The sequence below is a fragment of the Lacerta agilis genome, chromosome 7 (assembly GCF_009819535.1).
Source record: "Lacerta agilis isolate rLacAgi1 chromosome 7, rLacAgi1.pri, whole genome shotgun sequence".
NCBI lineage: Eukaryota > Metazoa > Chordata > Lepidosauria > Squamata > Lacertidae > Lacerta > Lacerta agilis.
The window spans coordinates 30,327,069-30,348,269 of NC_046318.1; the positions used below are offsets into that span (position 1 = coordinate 30,327,069).

A 21,201-nucleotide genomic window follows, 5' to 3' on the forward strand; every position below is an offset into this window, starting at 1 on the left:
CTCCGCCCTGTTACGTGCCTTCCAGCTGCACTGCTTAAGATGGAGAGCTTCAGATCCTGGACTCTGGATGCCCAGCTATAGCCGGACTTTCCAGAGCTACTGTGGCAATTTGGCAACAATTAGTATGATGGGAAATAGCAGATTCCCCCTTCCGCTTTTAGGTCTTATGAGAAGGCCTAGACTGATTTCTCAGCCTTTCGCTGGCAGTCCTCGGCCATTCAGAGGAATTTGCCCCCATCCTCTTAGCAGGTGCTGCGGTATTTGGCTCTCCTGCTGCAGATCGGACACGCCATTAAAACTATCAGGATTCAGTCCGCTGCAATTTCATTTTTTGATGGAACTTATTTTCCCAGAGACCTTGCGCAAAGTATGTTGTGTGCAGGGCCTTGGAAAGTTGGAGTATGCTCCAACCTCTGATGACAGCGGGCAGGGAGAACGTCAATTTGACCTTCTATGCATTACCTGCACCAAGTTAAGACTTGTCTGCTGGTCAAAGATTGAGGCAGAACCCCTTTCTGCTGCATATTTCTTTGCAATTTTGGGCAATGAGGGTTGGGGAACCTGTGTGGGAGCCAGCATGGGGCTGAGAGTCTAGAGGCTTTTTGCTACATGATTTTCCCTATCAGCTTTGGAGCTTGTCTTTGGAGTCAGGAGCTTTAAGACAGACCTAGTGGGCAGAGGGTATGCCACCATCAGGCTTCAGGCCATAGGTGAGGCGGGCCCTTGCCCGGTTATGGATACCAGGAATATTTGGCCCTTCGTCCCTGAGGGACTGGTCCACTCCTAGTACACGATATTGGGTTCCCGTTAGCCAGCCATCAATTTGCTCTTGTTGTGCGCTAGTTATGGCAGCCTGCGGCTTGCCTGCCGCTGAACATGTTTCATCCTCTCCAAATAGGTGCTGCGACAAAGGCTGTGCACTGGGGCCTGTCAGTGGACAGGATTATGAATACGGGTCATTGGAAGCCGGACGCTGACAAGGGTTATGTCGGGAAGTGTCGCCAGTGATGCCTGTGCTGATGCTTGTCTGTTATTTCCTTTTTCATAGGAGCAGCTGTGCACATTTGGATGGATGGCCTCAGCATTGTGCACTAGGCTGGCAAGCGTGCTGATGCGTCTGGACTGGGGCGCCATCGACCCTACTGCCCATGGCAGCGTATCCTGGATGTCCAGACGGGGAATGCCTTGGGAGGAATTCCTTCCTTTGGTGCAGTCGAGTGTGACCTATGGAGGTCCTCCCGCAGCGTTGGTGGTGTGCGGAGCGAACATGATTTGCTGTCTTCCCCCGCAGGGGAATGACACCTGGTTGAATGATGTGTGTTGGTTTTGAAGGAATGGTTGTGGTTGTGAGTGGTTTGGTGGCGAGCTTTGGAGCTCGATTGGCGGTTAGGCATTGGTTATTAAATTGGTTGGTGGAGGGGTAAGGATTAGCTGTGCCTCCCTCTCCAATGCTGCTGCTACGCGGGGAATTCCATTAAAGGAATCCAGGGGCTCACCATGCTTTTGTCCATACCCCCTGGCAGGGGGCTAGGGCCATGCAAGAGCCCCTGGGAGCATTAGGGGAGAGGCGAGGGTCAGACCCCCGGCTCCCATTCTCTCCCCAAAATGTTTTCCCTTTACTGACTTCCGCGGGCGGGCGGATGTCAGTCTGTCCCCAGGCAGGGACAGATAGTTGGAACCAATGCCTAAGCAACCACTCACATTTTGTATTAATAAAGTTGTTGCCAAAATTATGCCAAAAACCTTAAACTTAAATTTCTGTGTGAAGTGTGTTTTATTTGAGGGGTGGCTTAGGGACCTTGACACGCAAAAGCTCATACCAATAACAAACTTAGTTGTTCTCTAAGGTGCTACTGGAAGGAATTTTTTTAATTTTTTATTTTGTTTGGAGGAAGACAGTTTGCCATTCCAGGCACACGTCTCTTTAAAGGTGCATAAGCACAAGTATTAGTCAAGGATAAAAGGGAAAAGATTATGCTAGGCCAGATGATTTAATACTGAATAATCTATATGTACACGAATATATTTTGCATCTGCAACATGACCGTACAGAAGTTAAGAATACTGGGGGAATTCACATGTTCAGTTTTTCTTTCTTTTGACAGCGTTACGCCACTAGGTGTCAATCCTCCCTCACATGAAGAAGTGTTTCACGGTTACTGTAGTTTCATTTTTCTCATCAGAAAGAAGGGTGTGGTGAAAAAATCAGTTCCCTGCTGTTCCTTGCTATTAGGAAGAGAGGAACCCAGGATCTCAAGGGAAGAAGAATTTGTCCTGAGGTAACTGTGGACATAGTTTTTGGCTGTGTGCATATTACTGTCTTAAAATGCAGCTAAATTGTTCTTTGTCTCAATTTGGATTGAGGCTGGTTTGGGATGAAAGGCACCAAACGATAGGTTTTCATAAGAAACAACAGGATAGATATGGATTGTGGATAATGTTGTGTGCAAACTGCTTCCCAAACCGGAAGCTGGCAGCGCCTGGAGTAAACAGGAGTACTGTATGTACCACACCTAGAGATGTAAAATTTCCGGAAATTTTGAAGCTCGGAAAAAAACACCCCAGTTTTTTTTCTGGGTTTTTTTTTGGGGGGGGGGGATGGAAATTATCGGAAAAATTGAAAAAATGCTACATTAGCACTTCTTTTTTCTTTTCCAGATTGAAAGTCATTCTGTTACTTTAGAAACATAAAATATAACTATGCACAATTTTAATGGGCATAAAATTATCACAACTAGCATATTAAAAATATAGTGTATCCAAACAACTATTAGGAACAGAATTTACTTTTAAAATAATATTTATTTGTATTTGTAACAAATGGAGCAACAATCTCCTGAACTGTTTACTATTTTATGTGGAACAAAAAAAAAAACACTCCACAAAACAATTTTTAAAAATCCAGAAGTAACGATTATTCATATTTCCTCTCCACAGTATTTTTAAAAAAACATTTCCATAAAAAGAACTGAAGAAGGAAGTGGGACTAAGTTTCAATGAATGGGCATGAAATTTAATCAGAATCATTTTCTGAGCTGTAATGATCAGTATCGGTTTCAGTCTCTGCTTCTGCAGCTACTCTGTTGTGTCTGTCATTATCACAGTTATTATGGACTTCTAAAAACTGAATGTTTGCTTGGATTGAAACAAGCTTCTCTACCCTTTCACATGTCAGCTTATTTCTTGATTTAGTGTGTTTCCAAACCTTTTTCTTTTCTGGTGACAACAGCACCTCCTAAAGGAAGAAATGTATCTTGTTCTTGCATTGGAGAGTTCAGTTTGTAACCTAGGACTTGCTTGTCCTCACAAGAAATTAGAATAATCTGATACCATACATATTTTTTAGAAATGATTTATAAAATATTTGGACCCCTTATCTTAAAATATTTTATTCATCATGTTAAAATAAAACATTCCATAATCTATTTTTTCTTTTTTCAATTTTTCGGGAAAAAACAAAAAAGGCTTCAGGAAAAAAAATGGATAAAAATGGATTTTTTCTGGGCCTTCACATCTCTAACCACACCATTAGACTCTACAGGGCACCTTCTATAATGCAGAATCTAAGTCAGTGTTTTGTGGAGTAGGAACAAGCTCAGTTCTTGGTCTGTGGGGTCCCCTTTTTCTCAACAGCTGAACTGTGGTGACCCATCTGCGGAATGGGGCTTAGAATTTCCAGCATCACAGGAGGGACAGGGTAAATAAGCCATGTGGTTACCAAGTGCCTCTTATTTATTTATTTATTTATTTGATTCTGACTTTTCAGCGTCGGCAGACATTTTTACCTTGTTGCATCCCATTGAAGCCAAGGTGGCATTCCACAAATGCTCATTCATTTCAGCAATCAGGTGAATATATTCGCATGAATATATGATGCTGCCTTACAGTGAATCATGTGTTTCTCTCACCTAGCAAACCCTAATCTTACGGTCTACATTCTCTGACACCTCAGCTGGGTCTTTTCCACCCCTACTGCTTAAAATCCTTTTAACTGGGGAGGCCGGGGAATGGTACCTTCTCCACCCAAAGCATATGTTGTAGTACTGGTGTATGATCTTTCCAAGTATCCAAAGTACTATGCCACACCTTTATAAATGAAACCTGGAATATCAATAGGGCAGCCCCATTTTTTCGCATAGACACCTATCCTTTTTAAATGTATTTTTTCTTAACTGTACCTTCATCCAAAAACGGATTTCAAGGTGGTATATATAAGAATGAAAACAATGCAAAGCCACAATATAAAAATATTGAGAGGAATAAAACTATTCTGCCCTCCCTCAAAGCAATAATTATACATAAAACCCAGAACAACTTGGGTCCAAGGACTACCTGATTCCTTAAAGCCCTTGTAACATTTCTGCTCCATGACTAAGGAATTCTTCTTCAAGAGTCTTCACCTGTAGTTACAAACACATTTTCCCAAATTGTCATATTTTATTATTCTTCCATTGTCTCACAGCATTGCAGCCAAGGGTGATTTTCAGGAAGTGCAAAATGCTTTCATATCCCCCCGTCCTGTAACACATGATAACATTTTAGCACCTTTGCTTGGTGAGAAAGTATCAGTTGAGCCTCACCTGTCTAGAATTACTCTATCACGTTTAGTTATTTTAATGCATTTAGGACTAGGGAGAGATGAAAATTAAAAAGCAGTAATTGCTCCCTACCCCCATCCCTTCTCTCTCTCTTTTCTTTTGTAATCATAGCTAGGAAATTTGTGAGAACAACCTTCCCCCCATTGAATAATCCCATCAATGCTGCAGATAAAATACTAATGAGCTTTGTCAAGAGTCTAATTGTATTCATGTTCATCCTGAGCTGCTGAGCTGACAGCCTATATTTTGCTGTTGGTGTGTGTGTGTGTGTGTGTGTCACATTTTCCCAATACAAAATTAATTATGGCTAAATCACACACCAATACTAGCAAAGCAATATACTACAAGTTCTTCCTTGGTCTCCTGGGGATGTCCCTGCCCACCATCCTGTTATTTTAGGATGTCTCCACAGGTTTTCAGACATTTCTGCATCATGTGAGGCCAAGTTCTGATTTCAAAACACATTCAGGTTGTGAATGGATTTTTTTTTAAGGGAAAAAAACCAATGAAATTTAAAAAAATATATCAGAGGAGATTCATGCTTTGGGGTTTTATTTAATCCTTTGTGAAACACAATGGAAGGACCACTAATTATTTTTAGCTGAGCAGGATTAATGATTTACAAATCCAAAACATGTTTTCATAAATTCATACACTACCCCATATTCTGTGCAGTTACAATGAGGAGAGAGACAAGACAAACCTGTGTGACCCTCCTGTTTCTCAGCTACTTTGGATACCACTAGTCATGGTGTTTTTCTGGATTGGCTCAAGGAAGTAGGAGTTGGAAGTTCTGTATTACAGGCGTTCTGCTGCTACCTGCAGAAGCTAGGAGATCATTACTCAGCTCCATGGCTTGGGGTCTGTGGAGTCCCACAAGAGTCCATTCAGTCCTGTGCTACTTTACGTCTATATGAAACAATTGAGAGCTGTCATCTGGGGGTTTGGGCCACGGTGTCATCTATATGTTTATGACACACAGCTTCACCTATCCATTCCATTGGAATCAGAAAAGTGTTAATAAAGAGTTAACTGGTAACTCCAACTTTGAGCTGTGTGATTTACTGGCTGGCATGCTCTGTGAGATTGGCAGGGGAGGCCTTTTTAGTGGTGTTGCCACTGAAGGCTTTCTGACTGGGCCTTTTCAGTGGTGGTTCCCTGATTGTCTGTCTCCTTCATTATGTAATCTTCAGATGAAGGGTGGTATACAAATTTAATAAATAATCATTATTATTGACTTTCATGACAATTCTCTTTAAAAAAATAAATAAATCCCCGTTTACCCAGGAATTTGACGATTGAAAAATACTGCTCCTTGCAACCCTAAAATTGGGAGCATGTTCTTATAATGCTTCCTTAGTTTATTTTATGATTTTATTTTATGTGTTGATCTCTTTGGGGAGAAAGGGCAGGATATAAATTCCGGGGGGGGGGAGAAGAAGTTGCAGCTACATATCCTCCTAAATATATGTATGAGGCTTAAATTGGCTCTTGACAGAAATATAAAACATAAATATAAAATTGTTCAAGTGCACATTTATTTTTCCATCTCGGGTTCTCTCCCACATTGACAGCATTCATGCATGCCACAGAAAGTACAACAGAGGCTCAAATACACTTTTTACAGCACAAACATAATGCATAGAATCATGCAGTTAGTGACACTTATGCAGACACTTTGAGATAACAACAGGCTATTGATAGCTTTCAAGTAGGCAAAGAAAGGTGATGTGCCTCTAGGTATATCTCCTTTTCAAAAGAAAAACCCACTTGAGACTTTTCTGACATTGGTGTTATGACTGGAAGATGTGAGGTAAGTAGTACAACAACACAGACTTTGAATTTTATTTTATTGTAACGTGTCCAACCCTCTAATGATGAAACAATTTTGAGGGGGGGGGGGGGGGGCGGGAATTGGTTGACAGCTCCCAAGGAAAAAAGCTCCTGAGAAAAGGTGAAGCTGTACCCTTCAATGTGCAAAACGTTCTTAAATCAATTCTGGCAGAGGTTTTTCTTGGCAGCCCTAAAGATAATCCAAATAATTTTAGCTGTGTCACAAATGCCAGACCCTGTTATCTGAAGAAAAGGCTGATAGGTTTATAACAATTTGTATCTCACACTCTTTTAAAAGCATTTTTCTTCTGTGCTAATTTTGCTGGCAGTCCAGAGAGCTGAAACCAGAAACTAACAGAATTTCCCAGGGTAGAAAATTCAACAGGACACCACAGAATGCAAGCTCATTTTGACCTCCCGTGAAGAATGTGCAGGCAGTGAATGTCTCCTATCAATAAGGAACTGATAATGCATTGAAAGCTTGATGGTGCTTCCCCGATGGCAGCGCAAATGAATTAGTGCCAGAGAAAGAGAATTATCATTGTGTGTTGAGCACCCTATAATTTTTCCTGTCAGTGGAACAGTTAAGATTACTGCCAGCAATGGTTTGTGCATGGGGGGGGGGGAAGGATAAAGATTAATAATAAAGTTGCAAAGCAAAGGCAAACTGACTGCAGTCAGCAGGAATGAAAAAACAGACAACTGACAACCAGTCTTGATCCAATGAATAACCGCTTATTTACTGGACAGAATAGTCAGTGGTAAAGAAGACATGATTTGGGAAATCCTGGTCTAAGGCAAGCTGAGTCCCTTCCAGTACTCAGCCTAGTCACATGAAAACAGCAGCAGCAATACAATAAAAATGGGCAGGTAAACCAGGAAAAAGAGGGCAATAAAGGGAGAAAAAAGGCAAGAGCCTTGCTGCTGTTTCGGTTCTGCTGCAGCTTGTTTTTACTAGCATAAAAATAGTTATGTCTACAGATTTAAAGATCAATAGATAATGTGGATACTTTCCCTCCCTTTCTCTGAGAGGGAGGGCAAGTGAGTGCCACAAAGGGGACGAAGGAGGGCAATAGTGCAGGCTTTTGTCCCGATGACAAAATCTGTCGATCCGGCACTGGCAAACTCAGAAATAAAAACTACAATTCCAAACTGTTCATAATAATAATAATAATAATAATAATAATAATAATAATAATAATTTATTATTTGTACCCCGCCCATCTGGCTGGGTACCCCCAGACACTTTGGGCAGCCTCCAACAGATATTAAAATACATTTAAAATATCACAGGTTAAAAACTTCCCTAAACAGGGCTGCCTTCAGGTATTTTCTGAATGTCAGATAGTTATTTATCTCTTTGACCTCTGCTGGGAGGGTGTTCCACAGGGCGGGCGCCATTACCGAGAAGGCCCTCTGCCTGGTTCCCTGTAGCTTTGCTTCTCGCAGTGAGGGAACCGCCAGAAGGCCCTCAGCGCTGGATCTCAGTGTCCGGGCTGATTGATGGGGGTGGAGACGCTCCTTCAGGTATATAGGACCAAGGCCGTTTAGGGCTTTCAAGGTCAGCACCAACACTTTGAATATTTATACCAAAGCAGAGACCTAATGTTTCTACAGAATGTGCCTTGTGGGGTAACCCTAACTCTTTCTGTTTAAATGGATAACTCTACTACCTCAGTAAAAGCAGGGGGGTTACTGCCAGAAACCCCACTGTGTTGCAGTCAGTTTTGTGGGTAGTTCACGATTAACAGAAGTGTTACATGCATAGACATTGTGACATGCTGTTAACAGACACATTTATCTTTGAGATACAGACCAGGCCCTACTGCCTTTCATGAAAATCACTTTTTCTGAATCTTCATTGGGGTCCCTCCAGTAGCTTCTAAGACTGACTCACATATTCCAACGACCAGCCAGAGAAGGTTTTGGTGTTGCTTCTGCCAGAAAACTGGAAGACTGGCCATAGCTGAAGGTGCATGTTTGATTGCCATTGAGCAAGCCTCCCCCACTTTTTGGCAATCATCTGCTGTTGTGGTTGGTAGCTTTCTGAGCATATTATTGTGATAGAGACCTTCTGGGACAAATTTGTTGAACTTGTAGTATTGTTAAATAAAATGGGTTGTTTCATTTCCCTTATGTGGTTTGGATTTCTGTTCCTAATTAACTGGTATCTTTAATCCTTACATTGACTTATGTTGGTGCCTTCACATTTAATACAAAATAAAAAATAGAAACTGCTGGACTGCTGACCATGCCCCTGCTCAGCCCCGGGCGAGTTTCTGGTCTTCCCACCCACTGTCCACTGGGCTGGGCACCCCCAGGGCCAGCACACCGAGGTAAAGTTTGCAAACCGGAACACTACTTCTGGTTTTGCGGAGTTCATAAACCGAATAGTTCGTAAACAGGACTGATCTTAAACCGAGGTACCACTGTATTCAAGACTGATTTTGGATCTGGAATCAGGAGTACCAAGTTGAATAAAATACTGGGTAATCCCTCCCATCACATGATGAGGCACATGTGCACCATTTGAATTGCAATGCACATCAACTTTTGGGGGGGCTGTCCACCCTTCAAATATTTTATTGGGGAGGGGCAAAGAGACCTCGGCACCAAGGAGTTGGCTCCTACGTCTGGGGTGTAATGCCCTTTGAAGCTTTATCAACCACAAGCACAAAAAATAGCAATTTTAACTGAGAAATAATCTCCTCTGTTTTCGAGATTGGGGAAGAGAGCGCACTCTTCTTCCATTCTATATATGACAATTGTTTTCAGGCTGCGACGTTTGTACTACGAACGCAACCCTGAGGGGGCAAGGACTGAGGGGAGAGAGTGTAAGGAGGCTGCAAGGTTTGGTAAGAAAGAAGGAAGGGGCAAACAAATTCATTTAATATTCACAAAGTAGTAAGCAAGAAGTCATCTTCAGACTAGATATTAAGGAAATAGTGTGAAGGGTGGGAGAAACAGATGCTCCTGGTCAAAGTGAAAAACACCCATTCTTCAGTTAATAAGGTGGAGAAGAGGAGGTATTGCACATCGATAATTGGGTTACCGTGTGACAATGGCTGTACCTCTCCTTTGAAAATACAAACATCAGCAGTTATTCTATTCTGTTTAGCTCTAATTAGAACACACAGGGCTCTTGTAAGAGAGTGGCAAGCAGATAAAAATGTAATGGTCCTTATAGTAACAAAGCTGAAGATTAATTTTAACGGTCCACATTAGTAAGAAGTTAATAAAACGTTTGCAACAGATATTAGCGATGTAACTTGTGAAATTATTTTCTCTAACAGTCCGGCTTTTATCGCCTCATAGCAGCATAAGGCAGAACTATTTCAAGACATTGTTATGAGATCTGGACGAACTGCTGGAAGTCCAGTGAGTCTTAAGTTTGGAGGAGAGAGTTAACCAATTCAAAACTGGTCAAACCTGCTGGACTGCTTTGCCTGCTGGAATGGTCGGCCTAGGCTCTCCTTCCTCCCCCTTAAGGAATGTTGATAATGCAAGGAAGCCTGCAGTTCTGCAGATGCGAAAGACAAGATTCAGGCTAAAATATACAAAGATGACTGAGCTGCTCTCTGCAAAGATCTAAAGGTGATTGCTGCCCCACCAAATCTAATAGGGGGTATGGAATATTCAGCTGTGAATCAACCTGTATATCTGTAAATAAATTCCAATATTACAAAATGTCATAAACATCCTGTGACCTCCAGAGGAAATCAAGGCCAGGCATGCACAGCGGAACCCCATAAAATTCTTACTGCCATGTACATGACATCCTTATAAGTTGGTGTTTGATTCCTCAATGTCTAGCAACCCCCACCTGTTAACAATTCTCCACTCGGGGATCATGAAAGTGATAAAGGATGGGGTATAAATCTAATGAATGAATGAATGAATGAATGAATGAATGAATGAATGAAACGTCTGCTGTTAAAGAGTGGAGCAAATTATATCCATAACTGCTGGAAATGTGGAAAAGTGGGTAAATTTGGGAACGATATCGTAAATTGTAAAAGTGGCACGAATGGATATTCTATGAACTGAATCTCCTATGTTTTCTGTTGGGTTTTTGTTTTGTTTTTTAAACTGAAGTGGGGCCTGTCATTTGCATTTAGTATGGAATTTAATTACATCAACAGAAAGAAAAAGAAAAAGCCACCAATGCTTTTCACACAACATGGCCACAGAAGAAGACTGGTTCAACTAGGAGCATCTCTGGAACATAATGCATTTGGCTAAGTGGACTCTTGTCTACAAAATCCTGTGGAAATATATTTTGTGAAATCTTTAAGGTGCCCCGAGATTCTTTGCTGTTTTCCCCGGAGTAAATTTATGAGAGCTGGTAATTTTTTTAACTATTTAAAGTAGCTTCCCATAGGAACTTTTTTTTTTTTTGGCAGAAATGGGAGGGGTTGAAGAGACTCAGGAATGCCAAAAGTTAACAGGAAACTAACCCCTAGCTCATATATATATATTAAAAAATGCTGCCACCACATATTTCATATGCTGCATAGCAGTGATGGTGTTCCTGGCAGGAACTTTTCCCACCTCAACTGCTGGAGGCAGCAGTGAAGCATATGCCTGTGCTGTCCAGGGTGGGTGCGCTCCCAAGGGTGTGTGTGTGGAGGGTGCCCTCCCAGGCACGGGGTAGCTGCTTGAGTGCACAGAGCAGCGCACGCACCCTGCAGTCAATGCAGAGCTAGCCACCCAGGGGGGCGGAGCAAGCCACTGATGGAGGACATTTGGCGTGCCGCCCGCCCACAACTCCCAAGCCTCCCCCAGCTGTCAAAACAAAGGGGGAAGGGGAGAATGCTGCTGGCAAAGCAGCGCAGCTCCCCCTTCCCCAGATGGCTCAGGGTAGACTTGGGAGTCGTGGGCGGGCAGTGCGCCAAATGTCACCCCCCTCAGCAAAGACACCTGGAGCAGTCCGTCCACACCGCACCCCCTTCCTCCGCCCCTGCCTGGAGGCCCCACGGCAGGAAAGGAAACCTGTGAAGCACAGTGAGAGCAACAATTCCTATCCTCAATCCATTGGCCCATCCAGTTCAGTGTTGTTTTCTACACATGGAAGAACAGCTGGGAGCAGTTTGCCAATATTTCTGAGAAGGGACTTAACCTGGGATCTTCTACATGCAGAGCTTATCCTCTACATATGTTCTTAATGTGTGTGAAAAAGCAAATATTATATTTGAAATATGTATTAGGCTAGAACTGTCCTTTAATACATGGCAGGCTGAACAGATGCAGTCTCCCCATTACCGTGCTTCCACACAAGAAAGAGGAAGTTCACCAGGGGAACCGATGCCAAACAGGCAGTTCTTGAAAAGCACAGAGTCTTTGCCATGGGTTTTAAAAAAGGCAAGAGCCCGTTTATGCTGAATTAAAAGCAAACCCTTAAATTGCTGTTACCCAATTCAAATGAGTGGTGATTATATGACAGTACAAGTTTTCGTTTGGGCATGCAATTTTGAGCAAAGCCTGACAAAGACCAATTGAAGAAGAAAAGTTAATTAAAACATAATTGACGCAAAAATAATTTCATTTAATACAATCAAAATAAGATGAAACGTATATGCTAGGAACTCCCGTCTTGCAGTCAGGCCACAAAGTAGAAGGCACTGTTTGTGCATTGCATTCTTATATGACGGAATGGAATTTCTTGCTTCAAAGGAATTGCAGAAAAGCTTATCTTGGGCAAAAGATAATAAAGGGATTGTTGAAGCAGGACAGAAGAGGATAGGAGAGCAATAGAAGAAGAAGAAAAAAGGTAACTAATGATAATGTTGACTGTCCTGAATTTCTCTGGACAATGAAGATATCTCTACTGCTTTTTGACATGAAAAAACCCTCTTTTGTAACAAAAGTATATCCATAATTTTACAAGTATCTCACCTACTATTTCAGCCCATAGCCCTGTTGCTCTCCATTTAAAAATTGTTATTTAATTTTGTGACTCCTAGAGATGCTGCCCTGTATGTGCCACTGGGTACACAGAAAGCATTCATTAATGGGACTAAAAAAGAACCTCTAGGTACATGGCCAGCTGGCCAGTCTGTCTTCTTATTAGACAAATGGCACAAGCCCTCAGGGGATCTTGAACCATCCATTAATATGTCAGTGGCAGGCCTCTCTCCAAGGTAAAGCTCCTGAAGTTAAACATGCTTGTAGTGGTAACAGCAGGTTTTATCTACCAAGCAGATAACAGCACTTGTGGTGATGGTGTAGAGAAAGAGTGACCACACTAAATGCATCTCTGGAAGTCTCCAGCCCCATCGTTCAGCCCGGACATTGAGGTCCAGATCCGAGAGCCTTCTGGCAGTTCCCTCACTGAGTGAAGTTACAGGGAACCAGGTAGTCACGCCCTCCCAGTGGAACGCCCTCCCATCAGATGTCATGGAGATAAAGAACTATTCAACTTTTAGAAGACCTCTGAAGGCAGCCATGCATCAGGAACCTTTTCTGGTTTGATGTTTTGTTATGCTTTTATATTTGTTGGAAGCTGTGCAGAGTGGCTGGGGCAACCCTGTCAGGTGGGCAGGGTACAAATAATAAAAATTCTTTTTTATTAGCAGTAGTAAAACGGGAATGTGGAACTGGTGGTCCTCCAGATGTAGTTCCAACTCGCATCACCTCCAGCTAGTACAGTGTTACCTTGGTTTACAACCATAATCCGTTCTGGAGGTCCGTTTGTAAACCAAAACAGGTTGTATCCCAAGGCACGCTTTCACCAATTTGTTGTTGTTGTTCAGTCGTGTCCGACTCTTCGTGACCCCATGGACCAGAGCACGCCAGGCACACCTATCCTTCACTGCCTCTCGCAGTTTGGCCAAACTCATGTTAGTAGCTTCGAGAACACGGTCCAACCATCTCATCCTCTGTCGTCCCCTTCTCCTGTGCCTTCCATCTTTCCCAACATCAGGGTCTTTTCTAGGGAGTCTTCTCTTCTCATGAGGTGGCCAAAGTACTGGAGCCTCAACTTCAGGATCTGTCCTTCTAGTGAGCATTCAGGCCTGATTTCTTTAAGAATGGATAGGTTTGATCTTCTTGCAGTCCATGGGACTCTCAGAAGTCTCCTCCAGCACCATAATTCAAAAGCATCAATTCTTCAGCGATCAGCCTTCTTTATGGTCCAGCTCTCACTTCCGTACATTACTACTGGGAAAACCATAGCTTTAACTATACGGACCTTTGTTGGCAAGGTGATGTCTTTGCTTTTTAAGATGCTGTCTAGGTTTGTCATTGCTTTTCTCCCAAGAAGCAGGCGTCTTCTAATTTCGTGACTGCTGTCTCCATCTGCAGTGATCATGGAACTCAAGAAAGTGAAATCTCTCACTGCCTCCATTTCTTCCCCTTCTATTTGCCAGGAGGTGATGGGACCAGTGCCCATGATCTTAGTTTTTTTGATGTTGAGCTTCAGACCATATTTTGCGCTCTCCTCTTTCACCCTCATTAAAAGGTTCTTTAATTCATCCTCACTTTCTGCCATCAAGGTTGTGTCATCAGCATATCTGAGCTTTCACCAATAGGGCCTCAAAAAAATTGTTCATAATCCAAAAAAATTATGGGTTGTAATCCAAAAAAAGGTTACAAACTGGGACACACACTTCTGGGTTTGACATGATTGTAATCCAAAACGTATGCAAACCAAGGTACCACTGTATTAACAATGGGCTCGCTAGTCTAACAGTACCTGCAGGATTATAGGTTCCACAAGCCTAAGTAAAAGGCACATTTCCCCCTTGTTCCATATCCATTTTTACCCCTGCAGCAGAAGATGGGCCACACAGCCAGGCCCTAATTAGTCCCTGAGGCTGGCACTGCTTGATTACTCTCTTTATTTTCCAGGTTTAATTAGAGCCCACTCCTGGGCCCCATACCTCTTTTTAGACATGAACCCCTCCACTGCCATGCCAAGTACCCTTTACATGTAAGTGTACACTCCAGCCCAGTCCTATGTGTGTCTACTCGGAGTCAAAACCCTTTTAGTTCGATGCGGCTTATTCCATGTGCAGCTTCTCAAAACAACCACTTGCTTCGGGATTCACGGTGAGGATGGGGTGGGTGGGTGGCAGCAGCAGGAGCCAAGAAGTGGGTAGGACTGAGGGAAGGGATCCCCCCCTGTTTTTGCCCAGGTTTGACCGCCTCAAACCAGCAGATGGCCCCCCGATCTCTCTCCGGCGCTCTCTTTGCTGCTGGATCCTGTGATTTGAGAGGGGAGGGAGGAGGGACCAAGGGGATTGCTACAAATGTCCTTAATTCTTCTTCCACCCCCTTCCCTCCCTCCCTCCCTCCCTCCCTGGCCGCGCGCATGGAATCTGTTGCAAATGTAGGGCTGGCAGGAAACGCGGCTGAGTAGAGAAGAAAGTCTTTCTGCTGCTTTAGCGAGAGACAGAGCAACCCTCCTCGCGGCGGCTCTCGCGAGGTGAAGAGGCCGCCTCTCGGTTGGAGCCGGGCGCACGTGTGGGCGCGTACGAAGCGAAGCCCTCCGCCGGGGCTGGGCTTTTCTCTGCGGGAGTAAGGAATGCCGCCACCGCCACTACGACGACGTCCTCCTCCTCCTCCTCCTCCTCCACCCACGCTTTCCGCTTGCACCTCAAGCCAGGAGGCGGCTGCGTGAGGCAGGAGGGGAAAGCGGGAAGGAGGAAGGAGGAAGGGAAGGCGAGCCTGACGAGCGCAGACGCAGCGGCGGCGGCGAAGGGGATTAGCGCCGCGGAAGGTGGCTTGAGCTGCGGTCTCTGCCTCGAGGAGACCATTCCGCCTTTGGACCTCTCTCGCCCCTTTCCCCTTGCAGCCGAAATGGAGAGGCGTCATGTAGCAATAATCTTCTAAGTAACCCTCCGGTTTTTGGTCTTTTTTTTTTAAACCTACCGATTTTTTAAGGGTAGAAAGGAGGGAGAGAGACACCAGCAGCAGCAGCAGGCTCGTTGCCCCTCCCTCTCCTGTTTTTCCTACTCCCAAATAATTGCGTTTCGGGCAGTTATTTCGTGGCGAGGAGGCGCGAGTTGTCCCCAGCAACCAGCGCGCACACGCACACACACCTCGCCGTGGAGAAGACGGGGGGAACGATGACTGAAGAGAGCTCCGACGTTCCCAAAGAGTTGCTAGGTAAGCATGTTCCTCGCCTCCTCCACCCCCCATTTCTCTTCCTGGGTTCATAATGGGCACTTAACTGGGAGATGTTAGGAGGAGGGGGGTCGCTTCCTGTCAGGGGTATTAAGGTGAGTGCTAAAGTCTATGCCTGCCTGCCTCCTCCCTGCCCCCCCCCCGACGCCTTCCTCGCCCATATCCTGTTGTCTTCTGCATTAAATGCTCCTTTGGGAATGGAGAGGCGTGGTGGGAAGCTGCAGTTACTCGTTTTCTCTGGGAGACGGGTGGAAAGGTGCGGGTGGCAGTGGTGGTGGGGGTCGTTTGTAAACTGAAGCAGCTCTCGCTTCCGCCCCCTCCCCTGTTTTTTTGGCATCGCTGTTGCTGGAGGAGATTTGCTTACGGGGCGGAGGAGAAGATTAGGCAGCCTTTTAACTAAGCAAACGGAGCGCAGCTTTCGGCATCTCTGAGCCAACTAAGTGAAAAAGCAATATTTAACCCTCTCGAGGGACTGAAAGGCGGCTCGTTTCTCAACGCCAGTATTTCCTCGCCACCCTCGCCCTACTGGCTCTCCCCAACTGGCCCCATAGGAGCCTCCAACCCTAGCGATGATCTCTCCCCTCCTGCTCTTCCACAGACATATGTCAAGTCTCTTGCGCGCGAAGAATGTAAAAGGGTTCTTGGATTATCATTATTCCATCGCTTGGTGGTCTTGCGAGCGAAAAGTGATGCTTAAAAAGCTGGCAGAACCTCCTAGCATTTCCTTCTCCGGTGCAAATAAGCTCCAGAGTGTTTTGCTTATGGACCTTGCTTCGCTGTGCAAGCCAAGCTGCTAGGTGGATGGGCTAAGATGCTCAGGTGCATAAGGAGAGGACTGCCAGAGCATCTGTTGCTGTTCAGACTGTGGATATGGAGATTTCAAGAAGTCTCTTCCCTGTGTCTCAATTTGCAAGGGACTGGGAGCCAATATGGCTGGCAATTCAGCCCTTCTTGATTAAAAATATATCCCTGTGAAAATTATTATTTATTGGGGTAAGTAGTCTCTTTAGGCATTTATGAACTGCCCTATAGCCAAGTTCCCAGGACAGTTTACAACAAGATTTAGTTACTTACTATAATATTGAGTGTGTCGTATCAATAAGGCTCATGGGGTGTGCAACAATATTTCCTTTGCCTGGTCCACCTCAAACATGCCATGCAATTTCATGGGGTTTCCATTTTACAGAGAGGGAACTGAAACTGATCCTTGGTATGTTACTTGAGACTATGTCTAGCTGAGTTCAGTGAAGCTTATTCCTACATTAAGTGTGCCCAGGACTGTAGCCTGAGGCATAGTGGTTTCTCCAGCAAAAGGCAAGTCGTCTTATCCTTCCAGATGCAGCATTTTCTTTTTATCTTGACTATCCACCATTCACTGCTCCTCTTCCTCTAATCTCGTTACTGCTAATGCAAGTACATATATGATGGCTGCTTCTTGAAACAGCTGGGCATAAGTTGAGGGCGACCCTTTTAGGTTTACCTGCATATGTTATTTAGTCTTCTACAAATGCAAATGAAAAGAAACATTTTTTGGGGGGAAATGATACTGTGTGGAGGAGCACGAAAAGGAAATGAAAGCCCTATTCCACATAATCCTGATTAATAACTTTAGACCATCCACTAATATTACCCTGGTGAAATCAGATAGCCAGATCCTGGCAGCAGTATTTGCTGCCAAACGTGTACCAGATTGCAACCCATTTGTTTTGTTGACCCATATTTCTCAATGGAATCTATTAAGAATCCTCACCTGTACAGCTCTGCTCTGGATTTTGTTTACTGTGCTAGAATGTGACACAGAAATGGATACCTCAAACTGTTTACATATATGTAGTTATGTTTCTCAACTGCCTTATCGCCTCCTTTGGATAAATGACACTGTTGCTTGCTGTGCAAATAATGCATACTTCAACAATGTCTTGACACCTCTGGCAGTGCATAGATAGTTAAACTTGTCATGTATGTAATTCTGAATCTTTGGATAGGAAAAGAGTTATTGTGCATGGGCAAATAGTGCAGAAGCATCTCGGTCTGGTTATTGTAGGACGCCAGAAGAGAAATCTGCTTGTTTCTTTTTATGTACATAATGGGGGTGGGGGCTCTTTAAAGAAAACTTACCCATTGATAGAGGGGTGGGGAAGAGTTGGGTATAAAAATAACAATATCTTGAACTATCAGGTATATTTGAGTCATTTGTTGCCAACTTCTAGATGGATATAATGTCTAAAAAGGCAGACACTTGCATAGAATCATATATAACTAGTTATTAGGATGCATTGCTCATCCAGGAAAACAAAGGTGAACCGTCTTCTATTGTAAACATAAATTAGATGTTACGTTTAATATAATATGACTTACCCTAACATCTGTCAGCTTTCAGAATTAAAGCTTGATCATACACATGTGTGTGTTCTTGAAGGTATTCCTATGTCTTCAGGGTGGATCAACATTTCCTCCAGTTTCAGTTAGTGCAGGTGCCTTAGTACTTTGGGTGGATCATCTTGCAGCAGTGATACCTTGCTGTTCTGCACTGTAGGTTAATGTGTTATAAGAGACATGATACCAAGATGCATTAGTTAAGTTGCTTGAAGATAGTCATGAAAACATAATAGCATATATTTAAATGTATAAAACCTAATGCCAAAGAGCTTAAATAGTACTGTGGATGTACTCCAGTGAACATTTTAACATATTGAACAATATTTATTAAATTAAATGTATTCTCTGGGCCTTGTTGATGACCCTGCAGTATCTTTGACAACCTATTACTGTATTTTGATGGGTTTTGATGCAAAGTCTTTCCTAGGAAATGAATTTTTAGTTAACCACATTGAACTGTGGCTGCTGCTATCTTGTTTACTGATGGGCATGCAAAATGGTGGCATCTTTGTGTTCTAAAGGTGTTTTCATCTTGGATTGTGCGTTGAGCATGTGCAACAACAATGATGGTGGTATCCATGTTGTCTGCAGGCCAGCTTCAGACCAAATAAGGACCTTTTGATGCCCCCCTTCAATTTTGAATATACCTAGCTTTATAGTCTATTCCAGGCTTCCCCAAACTAAGGCCCGCGGGCCGGATGTGGGCCGAGGGACTCAGTTTTCTGGCCCACGGCGATGCCCGCTGCTGCTGCCCACTCTTACTAGCGTGGTGCAGCACGGCTGCCCACTTTTGGGTTGGCGGAGCACCAGAAATGGCTTGTGCACATGCGCAAGCATAATTTTCGGCGCACTTCTGGGTCTGCGGAGGGCCGTGTGCACACACACAAGCTATTTCTGGTGCTCCGCCAACCCAGAAGTGCACTGGAAATGACGCTTGCACAAGTGTGCAAGCTATTTCTGGCACTCCGTTGACCCGAAAGTACACCGAAATTGCATGTGGGCGTGCGCTCCTCCGGCCCAGAGGAACCAGCCCAAGGCCAGGTAAGTTTGGCAACTCCTGGTCTATTCCATGACTTCAGTACTTGATTTGCATGAGTTACTTATGCCTGTTAATATTAAGATGATTGACTTGTACACATGGATCTGACCACAACTGCTTGCACATTATTTGAATGGCCACAGATGCAGTGTAAATTATCCTATACTGGAGAAAAAAAAGAACATTAATACAACACTAGCCATGCTGTGAGAGCTTTATAAGTGAAGGTGAACTGTTTGTAGTACTTGCTTTGGCTGTTGAGTAGATAGCTTGTGACAAATTCTTTCCCCTTCCCACCCCCAAATCTGGTGTCTTGAGGCAGTCACATGCTCCTAAATCCAGCCCTGGATGACTGGTTCTGGTCCGGTTCTTGCAGAGAGTGATAAAAATGTGTGAAATTGAGAATGAGGTTGGTTGAGACCAGTGACAAATGGTATGAGAAGTGAGACCAGCAGGCTCGGCATAGTTTTTTAAGGGTGTATCAGCGTGGCAGCTTTCCTTGCATTTGGTTTGGTACTTCAGTGCTAAACCAGGAATGTTCCTCCTCTAAGAGGATTCCATACTTATACTTTAAGTACCAGTACTGTAGTACTGTACTCCGCCTGCAACCTGCATACTTTCATGAGTACTTCAGGGGATGGAGATGCATCCTGTTTGCGAGACTCCTTTTCAAGGTACTAAAAATCGACACAGGCCCTAGGAGACTGAGATCCATTCTATGTTTTGGAGAGGCCATTCTACAGCTCTCAGATAAGAACACAGAACTGTTTTGATGTTGCAATCTAGGGGGTGACACAGCTTGCATTTACAAGGCACTAGATCTTACCTGCATTATTCGACTTCCAAAATGTGAGAGCCTGCTGTGGATATGAATGTGATCAAACATTTGAGTGCCTCGGTATATGACTACTTTAGTTCATAGATGTCTTTCTCTGGTAAGAGGAGGAAGTAAACCTATGCTTTCCTCTTTAGACTTTTCTTTGTTTACAATGTATTATTTACCTAATGCTCAAACGACAAAGGAGTTCAGAATTCCAAAGTGCAGTAGAGACTGTATAGTCATGTGTGGTTTGACTGTTTACTAAGAACAGTGGAAACATTTAGTTTAGTCATTTTAAGTTTATTTGGAAACAAGAGAATTGCTTTGGAGTATAATAGTAGCATAATTTCATATTTACCTTACTTCTTAACAATGAAAGCAATTTTGTATTCTTCACTGTTTCAGAAAGTGTCAAGGATGTGATTGGGAGGAAGATAAAAATTTCAGTGAAGAAGAAAGTTAAGCTAGAAGTCAAGAGCGACAAAGTGGATAACAAAATATTGGTAAGTACGCTCCTTTGCCCTGATGACAATGTTCTTCATGTTGAACAAGTTATTCCAAGCCCTCATAAATGATGTTATCCTAATTTAAATGAAGGGGGCCACTAACTGGGTTTGCTAGATTCTTGCTCCTCTTCTTGAAAAAGTTGCCTGGCTTTTAAAATTTCTCATTTCCTCTGTATTGTAGTTGTAGGGGGACGGGGGGGGGGCAGAAAGAAAAGTGTTTGGTTGTACAGCTCAGGTGAAGAAAAACTGGCATGTAACCTCCCCCCCCCCGACTTCATGCCTGTTGCAGGTTCTCAGTGTGTGTACCTGAGAAGTAGGGGAAAGGAAGAGAGTTCTGTAATCATGGTGGCAGGAGGGCAGAAGCAGTGGGTTTCTCTCCTTGCCTGTTTCAAAGCTCTGTCTTGTTAGAAACGTCTCCCACTTGGGACAGGGGACAGTCATGTTGATCATGGGCTCATGCTAGAGGATATTTGGAGGCCTGACAATCTAGATTCGTGCCTAGTGTTATCAAGTTAAGAGTACAGCAGATAAAGACAGATATCTACAGTATGTTCAAATTTAATGTTCATGCAGGCATGCTTGCGTAGGAAGTCGCCAATATGGTGCTTGAACTCTGTAGCAAGAGTACAAAACAGAGGGAATGGTTCCCAAATATTTCCCCTTCCTTTGCCAAAGTCTGCACAGAGGAACTCTTGACTCTAAATAATTCAAATAATTTAAAATTATATATATACTAGATGGGTTTTTGGAGTCTTTGGGAGCAACTTGTTCTGCTTGTGTAAAATGTTAGGAAGGGAACACTGAAGTTCGACCCCTTAACTACAGGAAATAATGCTTAGCCTACTGCTTCAGAACTCTCACCAGGCTTTGCCCACATTTTGAAGTTCTTTTTTATATTCT

The 21,201-nt window shown here is 43.6% G+C and overlaps 2 protein-coding genes across 5 annotated transcripts in view; one reads left to right on the forward strand and one right to left on the reverse strand.

The window, feature by feature from the left end:
- LOC117049787 (cytidine monophosphate-N-acetylneuraminic acid hydroxylase-like) overlaps positions 1-18,157 on the reverse strand; it is a 55,475-nt gene extending 37,318 nt beyond the window's left edge. The window contains exon 1 of the mRNA XM_033154728.1: positions 17,916-18,157. The gene's annotated coding sequence lies outside the window, so the exon portion shown is untranslated. The remainder of the gene's footprint in view (positions 1-17,915) is intronic.
- CARMIL1 (capping protein regulator and myosin 1 linker 1) overlaps positions 15,374-21,201 on the forward strand; it is a 134,958-nt gene continuing 129,130 nt past the window's right edge. For 2 of the 4 annotated variants that reach the window (XM_033154726.1, XM_033154725.1), the window contains exons 1-2: positions 15,375-15,539; positions 20,201-20,298. In XM_033154726.1, coding sequence (XP_033010617.1) covers positions 15,500-15,539; positions 20,201-20,298 — 138 coding nt within the window. In that variant the 5' untranslated portion in view covers positions 15,375-15,499. Of the gene's footprint in view, positions 15,540-20,200; positions 20,299-21,201 lie in introns of all 4 variants that reach the window. The other 2 variants (XM_033154724.1, XM_033154727.1) reach the window with 2 other exon arrangements.